The sequence below is a fragment of the Hyperoodon ampullatus genome (assembly GCF_949752795.1).
Source record: "Hyperoodon ampullatus genome assembly, chromosome: 12".
NCBI classification, from domain to species: domain Eukaryota; kingdom Metazoa; phylum Chordata; class Mammalia; order Artiodactyla; family Ziphiidae; genus Hyperoodon; species Hyperoodon ampullatus.
The window spans coordinates 18538967-18562338 of NC_136925.1; the positions used below are offsets into that span (position 1 = coordinate 18538967).

Below are 23372 nucleotides of genomic sequence, written 5' to 3' on the forward strand. Positions count from 1 at the left end.
TCAGGAATGTTTCTTCTTAATTTCTCATTGTTTTATCATGGTTTCTAATACTTTATGTTTTTAGTTTTCACAAGCACTTGCTGACTCTAAAGCACTTAGAACCATAGATCAGTAGAATACTTTTGAGGTGGAAGAGGGATTTAGAGCTGTTTTAACACCCTCAGTTTAAAAGGGAAGATCCTGAGGCTTGTAGGTATATGTACCTTCCTTAAAGGCTACAGTTATTTCATAGGACAAGCCCACCATTGAGAGAAATCCTGGGTGCTTCCTTTTGTAAGGCAGAAAATCACCTCATTAAAGTTATCCTCTTTCAAATAATTTATTTCTCTTTGGTATATGCCAGTGGTTTTTAACCTGGGTTGACTTTGCTCCCCAGTGGACATTTGGCAATGTCTGGAGATGATTTGGTTGTCACAGCTGAACTAGATGCTACTGGCATTGCCGTGGGTAGAGGAGAGGTCAAGGGTGCTGCTAAATACCCTATAAGGCACAGGATACACTCCCACGATGAAGAATCATCCAGCCCCAAATGTTCCTAGTGCTGACATGGAGAAACCCTCATATATGAATTAGTTTTTTATTCTTAAAAATGATGGTATTAGTGGCATCACTAATTGGGTGGCCTGGCTGCCAGCTGGGAGGTCAGCTTCTGTATAGTCAGTCAAAGTTCCCTCTTCTAAGAGCTACCGTTTCCTCATTGATAAAATGGGGACAGTTCAGGGCTCAAGTGGGAGGACAGAACACAAGCTCAGAGGCTCAGTATGGGAGAAGCAAGACAGTTACTAGTGGAGAGAAAGGGGCAGGTGTCATGATGAAGTGGACTTTACTGGCTGAGCAGATTTGCTTTCTCAGCCAGGCTGCCTTCATTTGCTTTTGTGCTATAGGTCCCACTGTCTGAGTGATTCCTGCCAGAAAGATATAAGGGACAGGTAATTAAAAATGGGGGGTGAGAAGTCCCTGGTCAGGGGGCAGATGCAGGCCTGAGAAGGAATTGGGTCTTGCTGTATGATTGTGACTGGCCAGTGTTTGGTTTAAGTTAGTATTTACTTTGTTTTCAGAGAGAAATGATTGTTTTTAAAGTGTTTTTTTAAATTATTTATTTATTTGGCCGTGTCGGGTCTTAGTTGCAGCACGCGGGATCTTTAGTTGCGGCATGTGGGATCGAACCCGGGCCTCCTGCACTGGGAGCGTGGAATCTTAGCCACTGGACCACCAGGGAAGTCCTGAAAAATGATTTTTGAACATGTGTATATTTGTGTATAGGTAATACCAAATAAGGAAGGAGTGGTTAATCCCTCTGAGGATAGGACAAGAGTAGAAAATAACTAATAAATTGGAGAATTGAATAAAAAATGACAAGTATAGCCTTGAAAACAGAAAATGCAAACTTCTAAAAATGCAGTATTTGCTGTGATTAGTTAAATGAATTGTGGAGAGAAAAACTGACCAGGAATAAGTAACTATATACTCTGGTACTTTTAGAACTTTTTAATCCTGGAATTTTTCAGAGTATGTGTTTGAACTATTAAACCTTTATTTTAATTCTGCTAGTAGACTACTTCTAGGATAAGGAGTAAACTTCTGGGCCTTGACGTTTGAGAGATGTACAAAATTTGAAGATGATTCAGAAGATACTTACAAAGATAAATTAAGGAGAGTAAAAGAGAAGGATAGTTTAGAAATACATAAATTATTAAATTTTATAGAATTTGAGAAATGAGTTTATGACTTCGGAAACAAAACCAAGAATTAGGCCTCAGTTGTGTAATGAAGAGTTAGTTCTCTTTAGAGATGAGGAAGAATTTCTAGAGAAAAAATGGTTATTAAACACATTGTAGAGAACCAGGGCGTCTTCTGGCCAGGCAAAGCAGTAAAGGGAACATGGAATGGTACACTTTGGATTTTGTGACTAAGATCCCTGGTAATAAGACGGAGCTCCTATCTGATGGTTACGTGACATTGGCCTTTTGGAGTGAGAAAGGAAGTTGGGGTATGTAGCTATGGATAAATATGACATTCAGATATAAAACTGCAGCGTTTGTCTTCCTAGAATGTTTTTGTTCAGGGCCTCCTGACAAACGCATACATATTTTCAAAATGTAGCTAAAATACTATTTCCTCAATGAAGTCCTTTCATATTCCGAGTAACAATTCCCTCCCTCATCCCTGTGCTTCCATACCACCTTCTATATATCTCTTTTAAAACATTTATCATATCATATTGAAAAGACCATATTGAAGTTTTCAATTTAGTTTATTTAATTTTTTCAGTAATACATTCACATGATTCCAGAATGAGAAGTGCCATGGTCATACCTTTGTCTCCCACCTACCCTTTTCCCTCCTGTGCACAGATGCAGGTAACCGTGTTATTGTGTATCCTTTCAAATCATCTTTATGCATGTATAAGCAAACTGAACATATAGTTGTATTTTCCTAACTTTTTATCCAAAGGATTTCATATTGTGTCACTATCCCTATTAAGATGATGGTCAACAGGTACTGGTTAAATGAATGAGTATACTAGTAAGACAGGGTTTGTTTGTTTGCTTGTTTTTTAACTTTCCCCATCCCAGGGGATCCTTCTGTGGCTCCACTTAGAAGAGGTAAACTAGATTGGGGTCACAATTAAAAATTGTCGCCAGCCCTCTTACCAAAGAAGAGTTGAGTGCTGATAGATCACAGCTCCAGCCTTCTAAAGGACTCTGACCTTTCCAGAAAGCAGAGGCTCTGATCAGAGTAATGCAGTCTAACCAATATTATAAGAAGATGCAAATCTTCTTGGCCATGGAGCCAACCAAATGATGGAATTAGTTATCAAGACAGAATGTTAGATTTCTTGTTAGAGAGGAAAGTATCTCATGTGCCTAGAGTAACTCTGATGTAAATGTGCTTAACAGTAAAAAAAAATAGCCTCTCTTATTTCTGTGACTCAGTTTTCAAAAAGAGTTGCAAAAGTACACTAGTGGAGTTTTAAAGATATTTTAGATCATTTAGGTAGATGTTCTCTTCCTACTGATACTTCTTGTATTAAAGAAAAAAAGACTCAGAAAAAATGAATAACTTAGCAGGATCCATATAGTTCTGACAGGTTTAAATCAATTCACATCAGACAGGAAGTAATCATATGAGATGACATATTTTTTCCCTGGGGACAAGTTTTCAAAATCTGTGAGCCTCTTAGATAAAAACAAGTTGTTTTACATGATAAATGAGATACATCAAACTGCCAACTATGTTGTACACTGAAACTAGGTTTAATTTACTTATGTTACTGTGAGTTTGCTATTTGTTCTAAGATATCAATAAAACAAATGATCACAACTGAAGTAGCAAAGACAGATGAAATTGTATGAAAGTAAGTCAGCAAGCAGGGACATCAGTGATCCCTTGAAAACTAATGACTAGATTTTCATCTGGCAGTTGAAAAACAAAGCTCATTTTGAGGCATAATTTAAATGGTTTTCAGGTCTTGTGTTTTTTCAGAAAGTATTATCTCTCACAATGGCACGTTAAGAAAAATGGCGCTTAGTTTCAGGGGAGATGAAGTTTAATCTTGGCTTTGCTGCTAAAGAACTGTGGGGTTCATTCAAGTCCTGACCTCTGATTTTCAGCCTTAAATGAGGGGAGCGGATGATAATTTGGTGTATGTTGTTGAGATCCCTTTCAGCTATGAACTTATTTCGGTAAAAAGGGGAAAATAAAAAGAATGGTTATCTGACCTCCTTAATCATGGGTATTTTATAGTATGTGAGTGAAGTGGTAGTAATTATGGGATCTCTCGTTGATTGAAAATCAGAACATAAAAAAATTTGAAAGTTTTGATATATGTACTTTGGTTTCTTTTTCTACAAAACAAGATGATGTCACCTTAACAAGTAATGTCTATCAATTTAGTTTACTACTTGAATATTTTGTGTTAGCCTGGCATTCTTTTTTTTTTTAAACTCTGGCAACTTGCTGAGGGTTTTATTTTTACATATGTTTATAAAACTTGTGGTGATCAAAATATAATATAGATTTGTGAGCTGGCTGCCATCCTGAAAGAAAACACCCATTAAATTTTTTTCTGGCTTGTACCCCTAATGATTGATTGCACTGATATACAAGTGAAAGTCTTAACATATTTTCAGCATTTTTGCCATTTAAATTTGGAGTAATAATAATCATTTTAACTGCTCACCTAGATAGGAAAGATAATAAGGTGTTTTTCTTTGGGTTAATATGTATGTTTCATATATAAAGTGTAATCTAATAAACTTTGGATAGTTTTGACTAATTTAGAATATGACGACCAGGACAAAACTTGGGTCTTTATGTGCTTTCTAAAGAAATTAACCAAGATATTAGAACAAAAATGTCCAAAGAAGGAGGAAAAAGCCCAGTGAAATGGGAGAAAAATGCCTGCAGAAATGGCCTGCAGTCTTCAGAGATGAAATTTCTTACTTAAAGTATAGGCCATCTGTTTATCAGCCTTATTTCTCTCCTCAGGCCTCGGAAGAAAGCCCTTCAAGAAGAGGGCTGTTACCTTTAACTCAATAATATTACCGATCTTCTCTCTGATGTTACAATATTCTTACCTAACTTTTTTTCTAAACCACTGTACAGACTATCATGAGGAAAACAAACTCTTAAACGGTAAGTAATATACATTTATAGTAAAAAATGAATCATATTCACATGACTGAGTACAATATTGCCTCACAGAATTATTTGGGGTATTTAGATATTTTTTATACAAAGGATGTGTTTACTTGCCTAAGCTTAGAGGATTTGGCAGAGAACTTTGTAGATCCCTTATTGCAGCCCTCCTTTTTTTTATTTTTAAATATTAATGTTTTTATTTTATAGGATAGATTTTTTTCAGGAGTGTAATTACTGTTTACATTCTTTTTATATATGATCTTTATCGGAGTATAATTGCTTTACAATGTTGTTAGTTTCCGCTGTACAACAAAGTGAATCAGCCATATGCATACATATATCTCCCCATATGCCCTCCCTCTTGAGCCTCCCTCCCACCCTCCTTTTCCCACCCCTCTAGGGGGTCACAAAACATCGAACAGCCCTGAGTCTTACCATAATCCCTTCTATAACATCCCTGAACATGTGTTCATCTCCCTCAGCTTGAATACTCATGGTGACTAGGAGTTCCACCCTCAGAGGCCAGGCTGAAAGTGTCCCTCCCTCAGGACACTTGTACACTGAAACTCTTCCAGTGTCTACACAGTTGCTGAGCAGCCAGTCTATTAATCTCCCCTCCTCTGGGCTCGGCGGCTCTGGTTTCCTCAGCCGTTCAGTATGACTTGGAATTATGACTGACACTGTCTCTAAGCCCCCAAAAAAGTTTGGTATGACACTTATGAAATGCACGGGGCTACTCTGACTGAACCATATTACTAATGTATGTTTAAAAATTGGGTGTTTTTTTCTCCCTGTTTGCACAAGAAAGCTATAGAAATTCAGCTAATAAGCTGGATTGCCAGATGAATTACCCTTTCTTTTTTAACTAGAAAAGATTGTCTTATTGTAGACTACTTTATGCAATTTGTGATGTAACACCTGAAGTTGTTTGTCTGATAGTATCACTGATAGTATCTTTGGAGGTCTTCCGTGTTCTCAGAGTTTTCGAAAACAATGAGAAAACCAGAGCCTTGAAAATGCGATGTTGAGGACTTCCCTGGTGGCGCAGTGGTTAAGAATCTGCCTGCCAATGCAGGGAACACTGGTTCGAGCCCTGGTCCGGGAAAATCCCACATGCTGCGGAGCAACTAAGCCTGTGAGCCACAGCTACTGAGCCTGTGCTCTAGAGCTCATGAACTACAGCTACCGAAGCCTGTGTGCCTAGAGCCCGTGCTCCGCAACAAGAGAAGTCACCGCAATGAGAACCCCGTGCACCACAATGAAGAGTAACTCCCACTCGCCACAACTAGAGAAAGCCCTCGTGTAGCAACAAAGACCCAATGCAGCCAAAAATAAATTAAAAATTAAATCTTTAAAAAAATTAAAATAAAAAAATAAAATTTGATGCTGGGACACATCCACAAGAATGTCTAAAATGAAAAAAGACAGAATACCACGTGTCAGCAAGGTGGTGGAGCAACAGGGCTCCCATACACTTCTGGTAGAAAGTGTAAATTGGTATGACCACTTTGGAAAACTGTTTAGCAGTATTTACTAAAGCTAAACATATACATGTCCTATATACCTACCAGAATGTAGATGGATGTTCTTTAAGAATGTATATGTACATGTACAAAAACATTTATAACAGCACTATACGTAATAGCTAAAAACTGCCCAAATGTCCATCAACAGGAGAATGAATAGATTCCGATATATGGTATGTTTGTACAGTGTAGTAATACTCAGTAATAAAAAGGAACAAACTACTGATGCATTCAGCATCCTGGATAAAATCTCAGAAAGCTCCAGACCTCATTTATTGTTTACTATTAATCATGCTGATTTGACATTAACTGAAACATCTGTAGAGCTGGACCAAAAAAGCCAGACCAAAAGAGAACATATTTTATGATTCCATTTTTTATAAAGGCCAAATGCAGGCAAAAACTAATCATGATGTTAAAAGAATAGTGGTTACCCTTGGGGGAGGAGCGCTGAGTGGAAGGGGGCACAGGGATGTGTTGGCTACAAGAGTATGTTTTACTTATGAAAATCCATTGAGTAGCACATTTATGACTTGGGTCCTTTTATAATATTTCAATAAGAAGTTTACTGAAAAGGTGGGGGGAAAAAAAGAAAAATGCTACTTGGATGAACTGTGGCTATTTTGTTTGTTTTTCTTTGTGAAGGCACGCTTCCCAAGAGCCAAGCGACAGATCCACTTGCCAAAGAAGGGCCGAGTTCTCCAAGGTATGCATTCTTGTTTTACTTTTTTAAAGCGTAATCAGTTCTACACCAAAATATACACGTTAAAAAAATGGCTCTACGTTTGATTTATTGCTTATTATATTAATTATGCTTCTTTGACACAAGAACTGTAGTGCCTCATTTATCAGGCATTGCTGGAGAATGAACTGTTCCATAAATATGAATCTTTAACATAACTGAAGTTTAACCCATTTTAAACACCACAACTTTAAAAAAGAACTATTTTTTTCTGATTATAAAATATACATTCATGGTAGAAAACTTAGAAAATACAGAGAAATACAAAAGAAAGTGATAAAATCAGTTGTAATCCCATCAACCCTGGATATAGACTCTTAATATTTGGTTTATTCCACACAGTTTATTCATGTCATACCTATTTCCATACTATTCTATTTTGATAATACCGTGTTGCAGTATATTCTGTGATCAATTTCCTATGTCATGAAAGATTCTGCAAAAGCATTTTTTGTTTGTATTCTATCATATGATGGAAATTGATCATAGAATATCCATAATGTATTCAACTATTCTATTTTTTGTGTGTCTAGTTTGTTTTATCAGTTTTTAATGGAAATCCTTCAAAATGTATTGTACCCTGTCTTAGTAAATTAAGCAATCCATGTATATTTTTGTTAATGATATTTCAGATGCCCTTAGGGTTATGTGTGTTATTTGTAGTCTTTCTCTTACCACCTTTCCCCCTATTGTGAGTCTATAACAGCAGCTTCCGGCTCTACTTGTTATACCTGTTAAATTATTTCATATTCAATTTTAAGTTAAGGGCCTCAGGATACCTCCTAGCATTCACATTGGGGGCCTGTATACAGGTAGTAAGTGCAAAAAGAGAATCAATTTGATCAATAGCTATTAAAAAACCGAAGACTTAGTTTTTCCTTAAGTTTTTACTGTTGACCATTAAGCATCTTTGGTGAGTTAATTTCTTGAGGGTAATAATATATTTGTGACAGGGAGGAGTGAAGGTAATAAGCATGTATATTTTGTCATGCTCCTTCAGAAAACATGTTGTGTTACTGCTCTGATAAAAGGAATTTCAGATGTGTAACCTTTATAAAAAGTGCCTTGTCAAGGATGTTGTTTGTTTTTATCCAAGTTGGAATATATGGAAGTATAAGTATTTTAAATTGAGAAATAACTGCTTTATTATTTATTTCATGGTAACACCACTGATTATTTAGAAAAAAAAATTTTACCTAGAGAAATATATTTCTCACTGTAGATTTTGAACTATATGTTTTAAATCATTTTTTATTGTGTCATATTTTATATTTTTAAATTGTATATATTTTAAAATTATATATTTAATGATTTAACATGTTACTGCACATGATTATTTATTCTTTTAAAAATATTTTACAGCTACGACTGGTTCCAAACAGACGCTTTAGCCACCATTGTCATATATACTAAACAGAAGGTAAACACATTTTTAAGATCAGAAAAAAACAAAAAAGTAAATAATAAATGTTAGCTATGCACAGGTGTACTTTTCTAAGAGCTCTTCTTGTATTAACTTACAGCAACTCTGTGAGGTAGATCCTTTTGTTACCACTATTTTACAGATGAGGAAACAGAAATTAAGTAATTTATCCGAAGTCACACGGTAAGTGGCAGATCTAGCGTTTTGAACCCAGGCAGGCTGGCTCCATAGTATATGCTCTTAACAACCATGCCATAGCATCTTAGGGAAAAAATAGACTAGCAAGAAGCATATTTTATGTGCTCTTCTGTGATTTTTTTTTTTGTTTGTGTTTAAGCATGGATAAGAGCAGTGAGAGTCCAAGTTTAACTTCACCATACGAACTAATTTCCTGCACTTAAATTGGAATTCAAGAGACAGGAGAGACTGTACTGCTGGAGCTTGTATGCTTAAGCCACTAATGGGGTTCAGTTAATGCCCTCTGAAAACTAAAATTAAGGAGTTAATTCATTCACTAAGTATTTATTGAATCTCTGCTTCATTTTCAACACCGTTGTAGAATTCAGGGATCTAATGATGGGCCAGACTCATAGAGACTGAACTCTCACCAGGCTTACAGTCCAGCTGGGAAATCAGATAAATAAGCAGGCAACTTACAACATCTCCAGACACATCCTCCAGCAACTGGCAAGGTTCCCACACTTGAGGAACTGTGGAGATTTAAAGACAAGCTCTGGCAGCTAGGAATTTCTGAGAACTCATGCTACTTCTGTAGTAGCAGAACCACATCTGAGCTGGTGAGTGCCTCCTACTCCTGCAGCAGGATTTGATGGCTCCACAGGAGTGACCAGCCTCTGCCTGAAAGAGCCAAGAGGCCCAGAGAGGCACTGCTTGTCCCGCCTTCCACTCCCTCCCGGTATTGTCTCCTAACCAAGCAGTCCTGAACCAAGAGGACAGGGCCTGGCGAGGTTGGGCTCTGTGTGCTCTCATTGGTGATATCAGTGAAGCGCAGAGGATGGATGATTAAGGGAAGGCTGAAGGTTTCTACGTGGAATAATGTATTCAGTGTATGGTGTAAACGATAGACACCAAAATAACTTGAACCAAAGTTACATAGAAATTAGAGACATCTAAAAATTTGTTAGTGAATTTATTATTATTATTATTATTTTGATAAGCTGAGCTTGAGGTGTTATTTGCGCAGTGTCACATAATAGTAGAAAGATAAAAATGAACACAAATATCTTGGCTTCTTTTTTTTTTTGGAAGAGGAGTTATTATTATTTTTTTAATTACATCTTTATTGGAGTATAATTGTTTTACAATGGTGTGTTAGTTTCTGCTTTATAACAAAGTGAATCAGTTATACATACACATCTGTTCCCATATCTCTTCCCTCTTGCGTCTCCCTCCCTCCCACCTATCTTGGCTTCTTGTCTGATTCTAATTTTTTTTCCAAATTATTTATCCAACAAATATTTGAGCACCTACTTGGTGCTGAGCAATATTCTGAAGACAATATCCTGCCCCTTACACTTAGAGCTTAAAGACGAGCGTGTAAGGTAGACATTAAGCATAGACAAATGCATAGTTAAAATTGTGATATATGCTTTGAAGGAGAAGAACTGGGTTGTATGAGAGAGCAGAAAACAGGAATAATGTGTATTTAGCTTGTGGGTTCTGTAAATAAGTACCATGTGAACTTCCACTGATCAGCTTAAAAGTAGAGTAATAGGAGTTTGGTGAAAATTTACTTTTTAATCTTCTCTTTTCGATTTCCATTTAAGGATATCAATTTAGACTCAGTAGTAGCTGATCACCGGGATGATTCCTTTAGAGCAGAAACAGTTATCAAGGATTATTCATATCTTATACATATTGGTAAGTACCTTATTCTGTATTAGTGGAAACAACTTTTGTTTCCTTTAGCTATAGTAGTTACTGGTGTAGAGTCTCGGTACCTAAAATATTTTTTTTGACATAGCAGAATTTAATAATACAATAAAAAATGTTGAGTACATAGATACACACCCATATATAAATTCATAGCTTTCAAATAAACTTAGTTATGATTATGTATGTGGTCCCAAGGTAAGCCTTAAACTTTTTTGAAAAGTAGAGCTTTTATAGCCATATTCTCTTACCCTAATCCAATTAATGTAAAAATATAAAAATGAAAAATGTAAACTCTTTTTTTTTTTATACATCTGTTCCCTTATCCCTTCCCTCTTGCGTCTCCCTCCCTCCCACCCTCCCCATCCTACCCCTCCAGGCGGTCACAAAGCACAGAGCTATAATATTTTATGTGCCATTGTCATTTTGGTTTGTCATTTTTTGATTTTTTTCCTGTTATTTCTTTATACTAAGGAAAGCACTAGCAAATGGCAGTACAACCTCACTTTTCCCAAGTTTAAAAAATTAGGTGCGATCAAAATCAATAATCATATGAAATACTTGTTGGCCCAGCTTTGTAAGACTCTGTAACTTAATACCTACAAGTAAATCTCCGGAGGCCTGCCTGTCATGTGCTCCCTCTGAGCAGACATCACCAGGCGCTGTTCTGTCGGCCTGTCTCTTGCCAGCCACAAGGTTATACTGTACCCCTCGGCTGCCTGTCCCTTCATGGGCAAAGACCTACCATACAGTTCACTTCTGTCTGTTTTGAGAGGTTACAGATCTATCAGAAAGAAATCAGCACTAAACTCTAGAATCAAGGTAGCAGATTCTTAATCTATTTCTCACCCGTAATGACTCTAGGAGTTCATTCTTTTCTCCTTTAAAGAAGGTAATGTTATTCTAGTTAGAAAGTAGAAATGAAACAAACCAAAACAGCAAGAAGAAAACTGTATTTTAAGCACACATTCTTATGTAAAGAACGTTTCATTTACTTTTGCAAAACAGAGACTGAAATTCTCCAGGCCTCAGATGACTCGCGATTCAGCTCATGGCTTTACCATATTAATGAAGGACCTTTAGTCCTGAATTTGATTGGAGTTGATAAATGTTTTTTTCTTTCTTATTTCCCCCATTCACTAATCAACCTCAAATCTTAAACATTTCTTCTAGAAATACATCCTACCCTATTTTTTGCTAGCATAATATCTAATATATATTGTCTCTTTGGGAGAGTTTTAATCAAAAACTCAGATGTCTAGAAAAGTATACATTATTCATTAGCTCTGTCATGATTTTTCTTTAAGGAAGACCTCTGTGTCAGCATTGACTATGTTTCAAATACTTTATGGCTAGTTCTGTTCACACTGTAGCTAACTGTATCTTGCGCACATACAAAAAACAAAAATTCCCCAGTCAAAAATGTGAAACCCCTGGTTGCTAATATTAGATCAGAAGGACTAAAATAATGCAGAATCTTAAGTTCCACGTAACTATATTAACACAGTGAACTTTAGAGCAGATGTTTGTAAAAACACTTCTTGCATCTCCCCCTTCTGGAATGAGGTTCCATAATAGCAGGGATTTTTCTCTTTTACTCACTGTGATAACTGTAACACCTGGAAAGTGCATAACACGCATAGATGCCCAATAATTTTCTTTTTCAATAACTGAATGAATATTCAACTTAGAGAACAGTAAGAAAGGAAACGCTGACCTAGACCCAGTCCCGGCCTGTATTCACACACGCACATGCACACTCTGGAGTATGTGTGTTTCATGTGCTATCTCTCCCTGCCTTGCTCCCTTCTTGGATTGTAGCATTGTCATCTGGGACTATCCTTGCGCCAGTGTGGGTTATCCACCTGTGGGCAATTGAGTATTTACTCCTTAATTAATAGGGAGAGAAATGGAAAAATTGAAGATACATATTTAAGTAATTTGTCTCAAAATATTGTATATAGTATTTTGGTTGTGTTCAGTTTCATTCTTTTGATTTCTCAGGATATGTTTGAGAGATTTGAAATGGTGCATGAAAGAACCATTTAAATCATCTTATATGGTGTTGGTAGATCATAGGAACTGAAGTTGGATCTTAACTGAATTTTTTTTTTTCTCCAGCTCTAAGTCATGAGATTCAGGAAGATTTTTCTGGTAAGCTACCAAAAATAGTATATCTATGTACATATACACACACACATATACATACACACACACATGGGAGGGTGGACAGCATTTGTCTTATTATTCATTTGTATATTTTCATGTTGCAGACAAGGACATGATGTTTTCTATACAAGCAAATACATTAATTTTTAAATGTACTCTTTTCCCTCTGGTTTCAGTTCCTCCCATGCCTTTTTTCTTTCCCATTTTCATCTCATCTCTTTGCCCTTTCCTTTTCCTCTCCTTAGAAAAAACTTCCTGTCCCCATTCTTCCTTCCGGCCCTACTCCTGACATGCAGCTTGTAGAAATATACTTGACCAGACCAGACAAATTTTTCTTAGGTGTATATATTCAAATATTTTCTATTGACAGAGCACATTAAATTATGACTATTTCTGCATGTAAATACACAAAGTGGATTTTACACAGCTGTTTAGCAATAGAAGACTCATCAAAGAATGGTGGTTTCTTGTTTTTTGTGTTTTTCTTTAGCTTTATTGAAATATAATTGACAAAATTACAATATATTTAAAGATTTAAAGTGTACAATGTTATGATTTGATAAAGGTATATGCTGTGAAAAGATTCACACAATCAAATTAATTAACACATCTATCACCTCACATATTTACCTTTGTGTGTGTGTGTGTGTATGCATATGCACACAAGTTCTGTTGTCTTAGCAAATTTCAGTTATACAAGACAGTGTCATCAACTGTTGTCACCATGTTATACATTAGATCCTCAGACCTTAATCATCTTGTAGCTAAAAGTTTGTACCCTTTTATCAAGCCCTCTCTATTCCCCCCTCCCCCTGCCCCAACTCCTGGCACTATTTTGCTACTCTCTGTTTCTATGAGTGTGACTTTTTTTTTTAATTCCACATATAAGTGATACCATGCACTATTTGTCTTCTCTGTCTTATTTATTTCACTTAATATAATGCCCTCTAGATTTATCATACGTTGGTGCAAGTGGCAGGATTTCCTTCCTTTTTTAAGGCTGAATAATATTCCATTCTATATTCATATATAGACGTGGTTTCTTGTTTTAAAGTACTGTCAGGGTACCTTACACCGGTTCTATACCTTCCCTTTTCTTTATACCATAGTAAGTTCTGTAAATTGTATAAATTAAGCTCTTTAAAGTCAAGGACTTCTTATGTTTGTTAAGCTTCAAATCAGTGCTCATTGAATTGAATTTATTTGATTAATCTGTGTTTAAAAGTTGTTAAATTGCTACTGAATTATGTGTTTACAGTGAGGAAGGATAGATTGTTTCTAAAGACGAAAAGAAATATAGTTTAGATCTTTAAAAGCACATTCAATTCATAAAATTTAATCAATTTTAAAAGTGTATTTTATTATTGTACTCATGTATTCTAAACTATTTTAAACATTCAAAAATAAAAAGAGAATCTAAAAGATTTTTAATTATCAAATATTGACATGCAATTTACTGGGATTCATTCTCCTGAAGCTTTTTCTATGTTTATTAGGCTCAATATTGGTTTACTGAATTCACTCATTAGAACCCCTCAGATCCCAAGAAATGTCAAAAGAGTATAAATTAAATTTGCTTTTGTGGATTCATTCAATGGCTAATTTGTATATTTAAGTTTTTTTTAAGCTATGTGTTAATTAGTTGCCATGGCTCTATTTGAGCTTGTATGAAAACTAGCGTTATGTATTATTTCGGCCCTTGATAAATTAATTTGAAACAAGATAATCTGAATCTAACATAAACTGGATTTAACACCATATAAGGCATAAACAATTTTGTTTATGAACAAAATTGAACATGTACACAAAATTTTACTTATCTCACAAATGCTCAGTATCATTCATATCTGATTGGGACGTGTGGGTTGTTTGAGAAAGATTGGTTTAAAAGTAAAACCTTATATTTAGTATCAATGAATACAAATGGAATTTATCTTCTTTTCAGTGCGAGTTGTTGAGAATGTGGGAAAAATAGAGATTGTCCTGAAGAAAAAAAGAGAATACTTCTTGGAAATGCCTTGGTCATCCCCTGGAGAATCATAATCCACTTATTCCAAAGAAAGATAGAGGTAGGCTGTGCTATTATTTTGAGTCCTGGGTTAATGAAAATGTTGTGTCAGTGGCTCAGTTGTATCATCCAGGAGCCCACCCAGAGTCACCTCATGAGAACAAAAATGTCCCTGGTTCTCTTATTACTTAGGAATTTACAAGAGTATTAGGAATCCTGTGTTAGAGGTGAGGGTCAAAGACAAATACAGTGGTTCCCCCTTTATTTGTGGTGTTGCTTTCTGAGGTTTCACTTACCGCAGTCAATCGTGGTCCAGAGATATTAAATGAAAAATTCCAGAAATAAACAATTCATAAGTTTTAAATTGTGCACCGTTCTGAGTAGTGTGATGAAATCTCAAGGCGTCCCGCTGGGGATGTGAATCATCCCTTTGTCCAGCGCATCCCACCCGTTAGTCACTTGGTAGCCTTCCGGGTTATCAGATCAACTCTCGCGGGATCACACAGTGCTTGTGTTCAGGTCACCTTTATTTTACTTAGTCATGGCCCCAAAGCACAAGGGAAGTGATGCTGGCAATTCCAGTATGCCAAAGAGAAGCCATAAATTGCTTCCTTTAAGTGAAAGGGTGAAAGTTCTTGTCTTAACAAGGAAAGGAAAAAAAAAATCAAATTATGAGGTTGCTAAGATCTACCATGAGAACAAATCTTCTCTGTGAAATTATGAAGAAGAAGAAAGGAATCCATGTTAGTTTTGCTGTTGTACTTTAAACTGCAAAAGTTACTGCCACAGTTCATGATAAGTACTTAGTTAAGGTGAAAACGGCATTAAGTTTGTACAGTAAGATATTTTGAGGGAGACAGACCACATGCACATAACTTTTATTATGGTATATTGTTATAATTGTTCTATTTTATTATCAGTTATTGTTGTTAATCTCTTACTGTGCCTAAGTTATAAATTACAACTGTATAATATGTACATATATATAGGAAACCCCAGAAGTTTCAGGCATCCACTGGGGGCCTTGGAATGTATCCCCCATGGATAAGGGGGAACTACTGTGTAAAGGACAAGAGATGCTCCTTCTGTTCTTATCACATAGGATATTATAAGAGTTTTAGGACCTCTGTGCCAGGAACCGGGGGCAGAGGCCAATATGTAGATTTTCTCTTATCTCACAGCCTAGCCCCTGGTCTCTGGCCGTGAACCATTTATATCAAATGATACACAGCTAAGAAGAAACCGGCGCTTTACTAGAATCTCATTCAGTCATTAATAGCTCTCCAGTCCATCAGCACATCATATGAAAAATGTCTCCCAGGGCAGGGCCCCTCAAGTGTGCAGGCTTTCTATTCAACCTTAATAGGTTCCAGAAACCAGAGTGGTCTCAGCAACATATGGCTTCACCCTTTCAGGCATCTGATAAAATTGAGCTAAGAGACAATATCATGTCTTGCTCTGAGCCTCTTCCAAGGTATTAATGGAAAATTGGATTTCCCTCCTTACATAACCCAGATTCTAAATGGAACGTCTATTGAATTGAATGGCTGTAGGTTGTGGATTTTTCTGCGTGGACATATCTAGGTATGTATATCCATATATTTTTAAATATTGTAGATGTTAGTATTGATGTTTGGGGTTATTTATTTTCCACTGGAGCATTTTTTAAGTGTGTAGTTCCACTAACTGGTTGCCCTATGTTGGTTCAGGAAGATCTTAGAGGAAGACATGAGTAAAGGTAGATTGCAAATTAGGAGGTAAGTAAATCATACAGGTTTCCCCACTATCCAAAAGTAGAGCCTTCCTATGGAATCTTTCATAAGTGGAAATAGTGTAAAGGGAAGAAGCAGTTACCCTAGGACACATCTAGCTCATGGATGCATAAGGTAAACTGAGACAAAGCGCAGATGCTCACAGGCACAGTTCAAAGTTATGGCGGCTTGATGCTGAAATGCTGAGTGTAGTTCCTGGGGAAGGAGCTTGGGGTGCTACTCTCTCTGCTCGGGGTGCACGCTGCCTCTGTAACAGCTCACTGCAAAACAAATGCTGAATGCTATTTTCCCTTTTCACCGTTTTTCATAAAAGTGAAAATCCTCTTTGGATTTCTTTCAGTTAGGAAAAACAGGTACTAATGTAGATTTTTCATAAAAGGTAAGTGGCGTAAAGGGAAATTTCGAAAAGCGGGGGACACCTGTATTTAGATAATTGAAAGTAGTAAACAGCGCTAAGAAAACCTGTGGTTGATCAGAATGGTAGGAATTGGGGATGTTGAAGAAGAAATGTACCTGGGATGGATGGTGACTTGCTGAACTGGTTCCTTAATTTGGACATTAAATAGTTAGTAGGGAGTTGTAAAGGGTGGAGGGATAATCTATAAACATTTATGCTTGAACTGATATGGTTAAAATAAGGAGGAAGACGCTAAAGAACGATGTACTGTTCTAGAACGATGATTCTCAAACTTTCTGAACAAGGCCTATGAGTTGGGGTGAGAAACTCTCATAACTTGTTGCCTCATCCCACATCTTCTCAAGCAACTCTGTGATCTTGGGCAAGCCGTTTAACTTCTGTAAGCCCCTGCTTCCAGCGGAAAATGAGAGTGGATACGTGCTTTAAAAGTGTACCGGGGGGGCTTCCCTGGTGGCGCAGTTGTTGGGGGGTCCGCCTGCCGATGCGGGGGACACGGGTTCGTGCCCCGGTCTGGGAGGATCCCGCATGCCGCGGAGCGGCTGGGCCCTTGAGCCGTGGCCGCTGGGCCTGCGCGTCCGGAGCCTGTGCTCCGCAGCGGGGGAGGCCGCGGCGGTGAGAGGCCCGCGTACCACAAAAAAAAAAAGAAAGAAAGAAAGAAAGTGTACCGGGGGAATTCCAGTTGTTAGGACTCTGCACTTCCACTGCAGCAGGCACAGGTTCCATCCCTGGTGTGGGAACTGAGGTCCCGCATGCCACGTAGCATGGCCAGAGAAACAAAAAGTGTACTAGGAGCAGGAAGGAGCTGAAGGACAGGTTGAAGGCAGTATGGACTCCCAGTCCAGTGCTCTCTTTCACGTCTCTCTCCCACTGAGCTTTGTCTTTATTTTAGCCTGTGGAAGTCTACTCTTTAGAAGGAAAGCTATAGTTTCTTTTCAACAAGAAGAAAAAAGGATACCCAAATTATCATATTATCCTCAGCATTTCAGTGTTACGCTGAATGTCTCAATGTTATATGTATGTTATTAAAAGAAGTTAATGTGAGATTAACAGATACACACCACTGTATATAAAATAGGTAAACAACAAGGACCTCTACTACATAACATAGGGAAATATATTCAATATCTTGTAATAACCTATAATGGAAAAGAACCTGAAAAAGAATGTGTGTTTGTGTGTGTGTGTGTGTGTATGTATATATATATATATATATATATATATATATATATATATATATATATATATATATATATATATATATATAACTGAATCACTTTGCTGTATACCTGAAACATTGAAGATCAACTATACTTCAATAAAAAAATAAAGATTTTTAAAAAAGTGAGGTTTCTGGGCAGAGAGTTTTCTGTCTTATGTTTTTGTTTCACCATCTCATATTTATTTTCAGTTTCTCATTTTCTTGTATAATTATGCTTATAAAACCAAAAACCTGACACTTCAATATAGGCATTATCCAGACTGAAGTCATCAGTGCATCTGCTTTATACTCCTTTTCCCCCATTTTTCAGGTCCATGCCTGTGAAACTTCTCTCCTCAGTGCAACTGAAAGACGAAAACATTCTTAAATTTTTCTTAAGAATTTTAGAACCTATTGTTAGCACGTCCTTGTGAAATTATGGCCGTTTTATTATTTTATCGGTAAGATGTTGAAATTATCTCAGTGGTGTTAAATAGCAGGAATACTGTGTTAATTCTCTATCAAGGAAAGCCAGTCAATCACTGGAACCCAAAGTTTCCTTGTGTTTTAAGTATAGTCAAAGAGGTGCATGGAATCTAAGAAAAAAAAATGTCATGAAGAACCTAGGGGTAAGACAGGAATAAAGACACAGACCTACTAGAGAATGGACTTGAGGATATGGGGAGAGGGAAGGGTAAGCTGTGACAAGGTGAGAGAGTGACATGGACATATCTACCAAACGTAAAATAGATAGCTAGTGGGAAGCAGCTGCACAGCACAGGGAGATCAGCTCGGTGCTTTGTGACCAGCTACAGGGGTGGGATAGGGAGGGTGGGAGGGAGGGAGATGCAAGAGGGAGGAGATATGGGAACATATGTATATGTATAAGTGATTTACTTTGTTATAAAGCAGAAACTAACACACCATTGTGAAGCAATTATACTCCAATAAAGATGTAAAAAAAAAAAAAAAAGAGGTGCATACTTACTCTAGCAAATCCTTTCTGGTAAAGGCTAGAGGTGAAATTGTCAGGAGGGGCACCTGCCCTGGACTCTGTGTTTGGAGGAAAACACAAGGGCTCTCCTCCAGCCGCACTGCTCCCACGGGATGAGGAGTGAGCAAGGTGAAGAATTATCCCCCTGGAGTTCAGGCTCTTTCCTTTACCACTGTCCTCCAGGTATCTGGAGCCCCAGAATTCCCTGCCCAAATGGCCCCAAATCCACTTCTATCCAGGAAGTGGTCAAGGCTGTTTATGGAGAGAGCAGGTAGATGAGCCTTAACATATGGGCTGGTACACCCACACCTGCACAAGGCTCCACTCAGGGTCAGACAGTGGGGCTGAGAAGAGGGGGGTCAGGCCATAGGCAGTCAAGGGAGTGCGGCTCTCATCCCTCCGCCATCTTCCTGCATGGAACTCTGAGGAGTTCAAGAATCCTGAATTCAAACCTAGCCTTCTAGGACATTATGAAAGTATATTTCAAGGTACAGCATAGAACATATTTTATTTAGCAGTTGTTATTTGTCTGATTTATAACTTTCATGTATTCAGACATATAGATGGGGGTCTCATATTGTATTACCACTCTGGGTCCCAGGAAGGTCTAGAGGAAGGGATAAGGAGATCATTTGAACCTTCATTTCTTCTTGGGGGTGAGCCTAGGTCCTTTGATCCTCCGTCGGTCCAGTACTGGATTAGGCCTTCTGGGATAACTCTGGGGCGGTACCCTTAGCTGTAATCTGGTCTAAGCTTTGCCCTGGCAACGATGCACTCTTAAGTTTATGTGCATACCGAGCTACCATGGTGACAGATGGAAAGATTTAGTGACCAGGGTCTTTGGGAGCAAAAGGGACAAGGGAAGAAGAGAACTGGATGAAACTGTGGCCAAAATGATTTCTTAGGATTCTATGTGAATTTTAGTTTTCCACTAACCATTCATTATTCGATGTAGGACCTTCACATCCTGAGGTCTGGAGTAAATCTTTCTTCACCTACTTAAATATTTTTAGGTTAAAAAAAAGAGCATAATTAGGATAATAAGATGCTTTATTAAGATTAATTCCTGACATCTCTGTAAATGCTGTTTTATAAAAGGGAGGAAATTATGAAACAAAGTCTACTCTGGCATGCTGTTTACATCTGAAAGAAAATTTACAAGTGAAAATATTCATGCTTTCAGAACTTCTATAACAAGATCTTCCAATCCAAGTGGTATTATTTTGCTCTGTATACAAATAATATTTCCCGAGCTTAGGGTATTAATTTCAAATATTTCCCATATTTATAGAAATACTTGATTCCTTTTGTTTATTTGTATTTTAGCACCACAAGCTTGGCATCTTCAGTTTTTCACTTAAATTAATTTTCCAGATAATCAGAACTTACGCCCTTAAACCTAAGTTTATTTTTTGTTTTAATCATTTTTTGACCATTGAAATGTTCTATAATTCATATACATATGAATTTTGTTTGTTTATATGTAATATACATATACAGAGACACAAGGATGTATATTTTTCCTGCCTTTATCAAAGAGATATTTCTAAGTTATTGAATAGTGCTGGTATTGTTAAACCTTAAATATTTGAGTTTCAGGACTTTTCCATTCTGTAAGAAAAGAATTTAGAATGAGCTTTGTTGATTATCAAATATCTTTCACATCTACAATTTAATTATATAGCTGTTGTAGGCTTAAAGGATGGAATTATTTTAACAAGTAAATTTAAGAAGAAATAAACTAGACTTTAATTTCTTAGACTATAATGGTTTTAACATGCTATAGCAACAGACATGAGAAAATAATACTCATTTTATAGAGCTTATTTTTCAAATTACAGAAGTACCTACATGTTTTAGAAAATGGATATCACAGGAAACAAAATGGAAAAAACTAACACTATAAGATTTTCAAAATACTGATGAATTTTTAAAATGTCATAGGCCTGTTAGTGAAACTCAAGCTCACTGAAGAGCAAAAGCTGAGCCTGTGTTTTTGCGTGGTAGGTCTGAGAGTATTTCTTATTTAATTTATTCATCACTAAGAGAAAATGAATCACTTTCTAGGTTTGTACTACAGAAAGTGCCAGTTAATTTCCAAGGAAGATGTGACTCATGGTACGAAGCTTTTCTGCTTGATGCTGCCACCAAGCACACATCTTCAGGTGCCAACTGGGCAACATGTTTACTTCAAGCTAACTATTACAGGTAAGACAAGCAGAGGCTTTGCGGAAACATTTTCTTCTTTTATAAGCAGTTCGGAACCAGTACTAATCTCTCGAGGAAGTGCCCATTTGGGTTATAAATAAAATGTTTCTGGGCAGCTAGACTTAGTGATAGCCAGATTCTAGGTTTGTGGATGCAGTGATCCTACATGTGGGAACTATAGCTGTGCTGCATCACTGTATGAACAAAGAAATTATCACTAGTCACAGAGATAGTGCCACCAGCATTGTAATTTATTACTAACAAAGTCTTAAAGGAAAGAGTTAAGGGAGCACACAGATGGTCTTCTGTGAAGACAAGTGCCAGAAACACACACTAACGTCTCTTATTTAGCCACTTTCAGGTCTGTCATTTATGAAGTTGAATTTATAAAACTGAAAACGAGTGGATGATTATAAATGATTTCCTTGCATGTGCCACTAACATAAGAAGCTGTGTAAACATACTCCTTACTGTGTAAATTCTTTTTCCCTCATTTTCGTCCTGAAATTACCTCATTTACTTGTTTTAAATACCTTTCTTACCGATATCTGACATCTTCTTAGTCTTTTGAAACTGCAGAAGATAACACTCCTAGCCTTTCCAGCAATCAGCCTCACAGACTACCAGCCAGGATTTGGTGACTATGGTTTATTATGATGGCGCTGTTCAGTTTTTCTCTTCATCATCACTAATACCAAGTTATCATTCAATAGCTGGTATCTTCCCCAGTGTGGTTATTGTCAATGTATTATAATTTACACATAGATTAATTTTTGTATATGTGATGGAACCATGTATAAAATTTTGGTCTTTCAAATATGTGGTGACTCCTCTTTCTTTGGAATTTGGCTAACTAAAATATGACTTCTTATTATTTTTACCCTGTTTTTATTACTATAGCCTTAGAAGTAGTTGGATTAACATTCTTTTCAGTTACCAAAGTAATATATAAAATATTAAATTGTTAAAACAATTCAAAATATAGAAAGTAAAAAGTGAAATTCTTCTCTTCCTGGAACTCAAATGATCCCACTGGCCGTCGGAATCCATTGTTAAAAATTTGGTGTATGGGGACTTCCCCGGTGGTCCAGTGGTTAAGGCTGCGTGCTTCCACTTCAGGGGGCATGGGTTTGATCCCTGATCGGAGAACTAAGATCCCGCATGCCATGTGGTGAGGCCAAAAATAAATAAATAAAATAAAATAAAATATTTTTAAAATTTGGTGTATAATTAAAATTATTATGTAAGTACCTTCTTGCATCTCTGTGTAAACTTTTAATGACATTTTTGTTGTGGCCTATTACAAAGCTTACATGCTGATAGTGTAGATGGTTGTCTAAGTTTATTAACATAAAACCCCATCACCTTATGCCATGCTTAATAAAAACAGATTATATTACAGGTAGATTACTGATTTGGTAAAATTATCTCAGCACACATAGGTTTAGGGTATATATACATGTACTACATACGTATAGAACATAGAATTAAGTTCACATTAAGTGTACAGTGTTTTTGTTTGTTTGTTTTGTTTTGTTTTTTGTGGTACACGGGCCTCTCACTGCTGTGGCCTCTCCCATTGCTGAGCACAGGCTCTGGACGCGCAGGCTCAGCGATCATGGCTCACGGGCCTAGCTGCTCCGCGGCATGTGGGATCTTCCCGGACCGGGGCACGAACCCGTGTCCCCTGCATCGGCAGGCGGACTCTCAACCACTGCGCCACCAGGGAAGCCCTACAGTTTTAAATATATACTGATAGCATCATAAAATTTGTATGCTTCATCTTCATTTAGATTTTTAGATTTGAATTTCTTTGTTGTGACTTTTTCCAGGTACTGAAATTGTGAACCCATATACACCTGTATCTGATTCCTTATTCTCAGAGTTCAAGGAACCAGTTCTTCCCAATAATAAATACATCTACTCTTTTTTTTTTTTTTTTTTTGTGGTACGCAGGCCTCTCACTGTTGTGGCCTCTCCCGTTGCTGAGCACAGGCTCCGGATGCGCAGGCTCAGCGGCCATGGCTCACGGGCCCAGCCTCTCCACAACATGTGGGATCCTCCCAGACCGGGGCACGAACCCACGTCCCCTGCATCGGCAAGCAGACTCTCAGCCACTGCGCCACCAGGGAAGCCCATACATCTACTTTTTGATCAAAATCTACCCTGCTGGACTCTTCACACTAGAGCTTGATCATCTTCAAATTGGTTAGTATACATTTTTTTAACCTAGATTGTGTTCTGGATTGGATCACATGTTACACTTTCTTTTAGTTATTTCCCTGTGGGAGTCTGTCAAATATCTTAAACTCATCATGTCTGCAACCAAAGTCATGTTCTCTTAGTCCCACCAACCTATCCTTGCTTCCATATTCCT

General features: G+C 37.2%; 1 protein-coding gene across 1 annotated transcript in view; it reads left to right on the forward strand.

Annotated features, from left to right (window-relative positions):
• Positions 1–389: 389 nt before the first annotated feature.
• The window catches only part of LOC307061522 (cytochrome b5 reductase 4-like), a gene marked incomplete at both ends in the record, with an annotated part of 38709 nt that continues 15726 nt past the window's right edge, over positions 390–23372 (forward strand). The window contains 12 exon segments of the mRNA XM_079716712.1: positions 390–443; positions 2294–2360; positions 4609–4638; positions 6816–6876; positions 8275–8332; positions 10123–10216; positions 12350–12382; positions 14343–14386; positions 14388–14466; positions 20855–20995; positions 22828–22910; positions 23134–23203. Of these exon segments, the coding sequence (XP_079572838.1) occupies positions 390–443; positions 2294–2360; positions 4609–4638; positions 6816–6876; positions 8275–8332; positions 10123–10216; positions 12350–12382; positions 14343–14386; positions 14388–14466; positions 20855–20995; positions 22828–22910; positions 23134–23203 (814 nt within the window).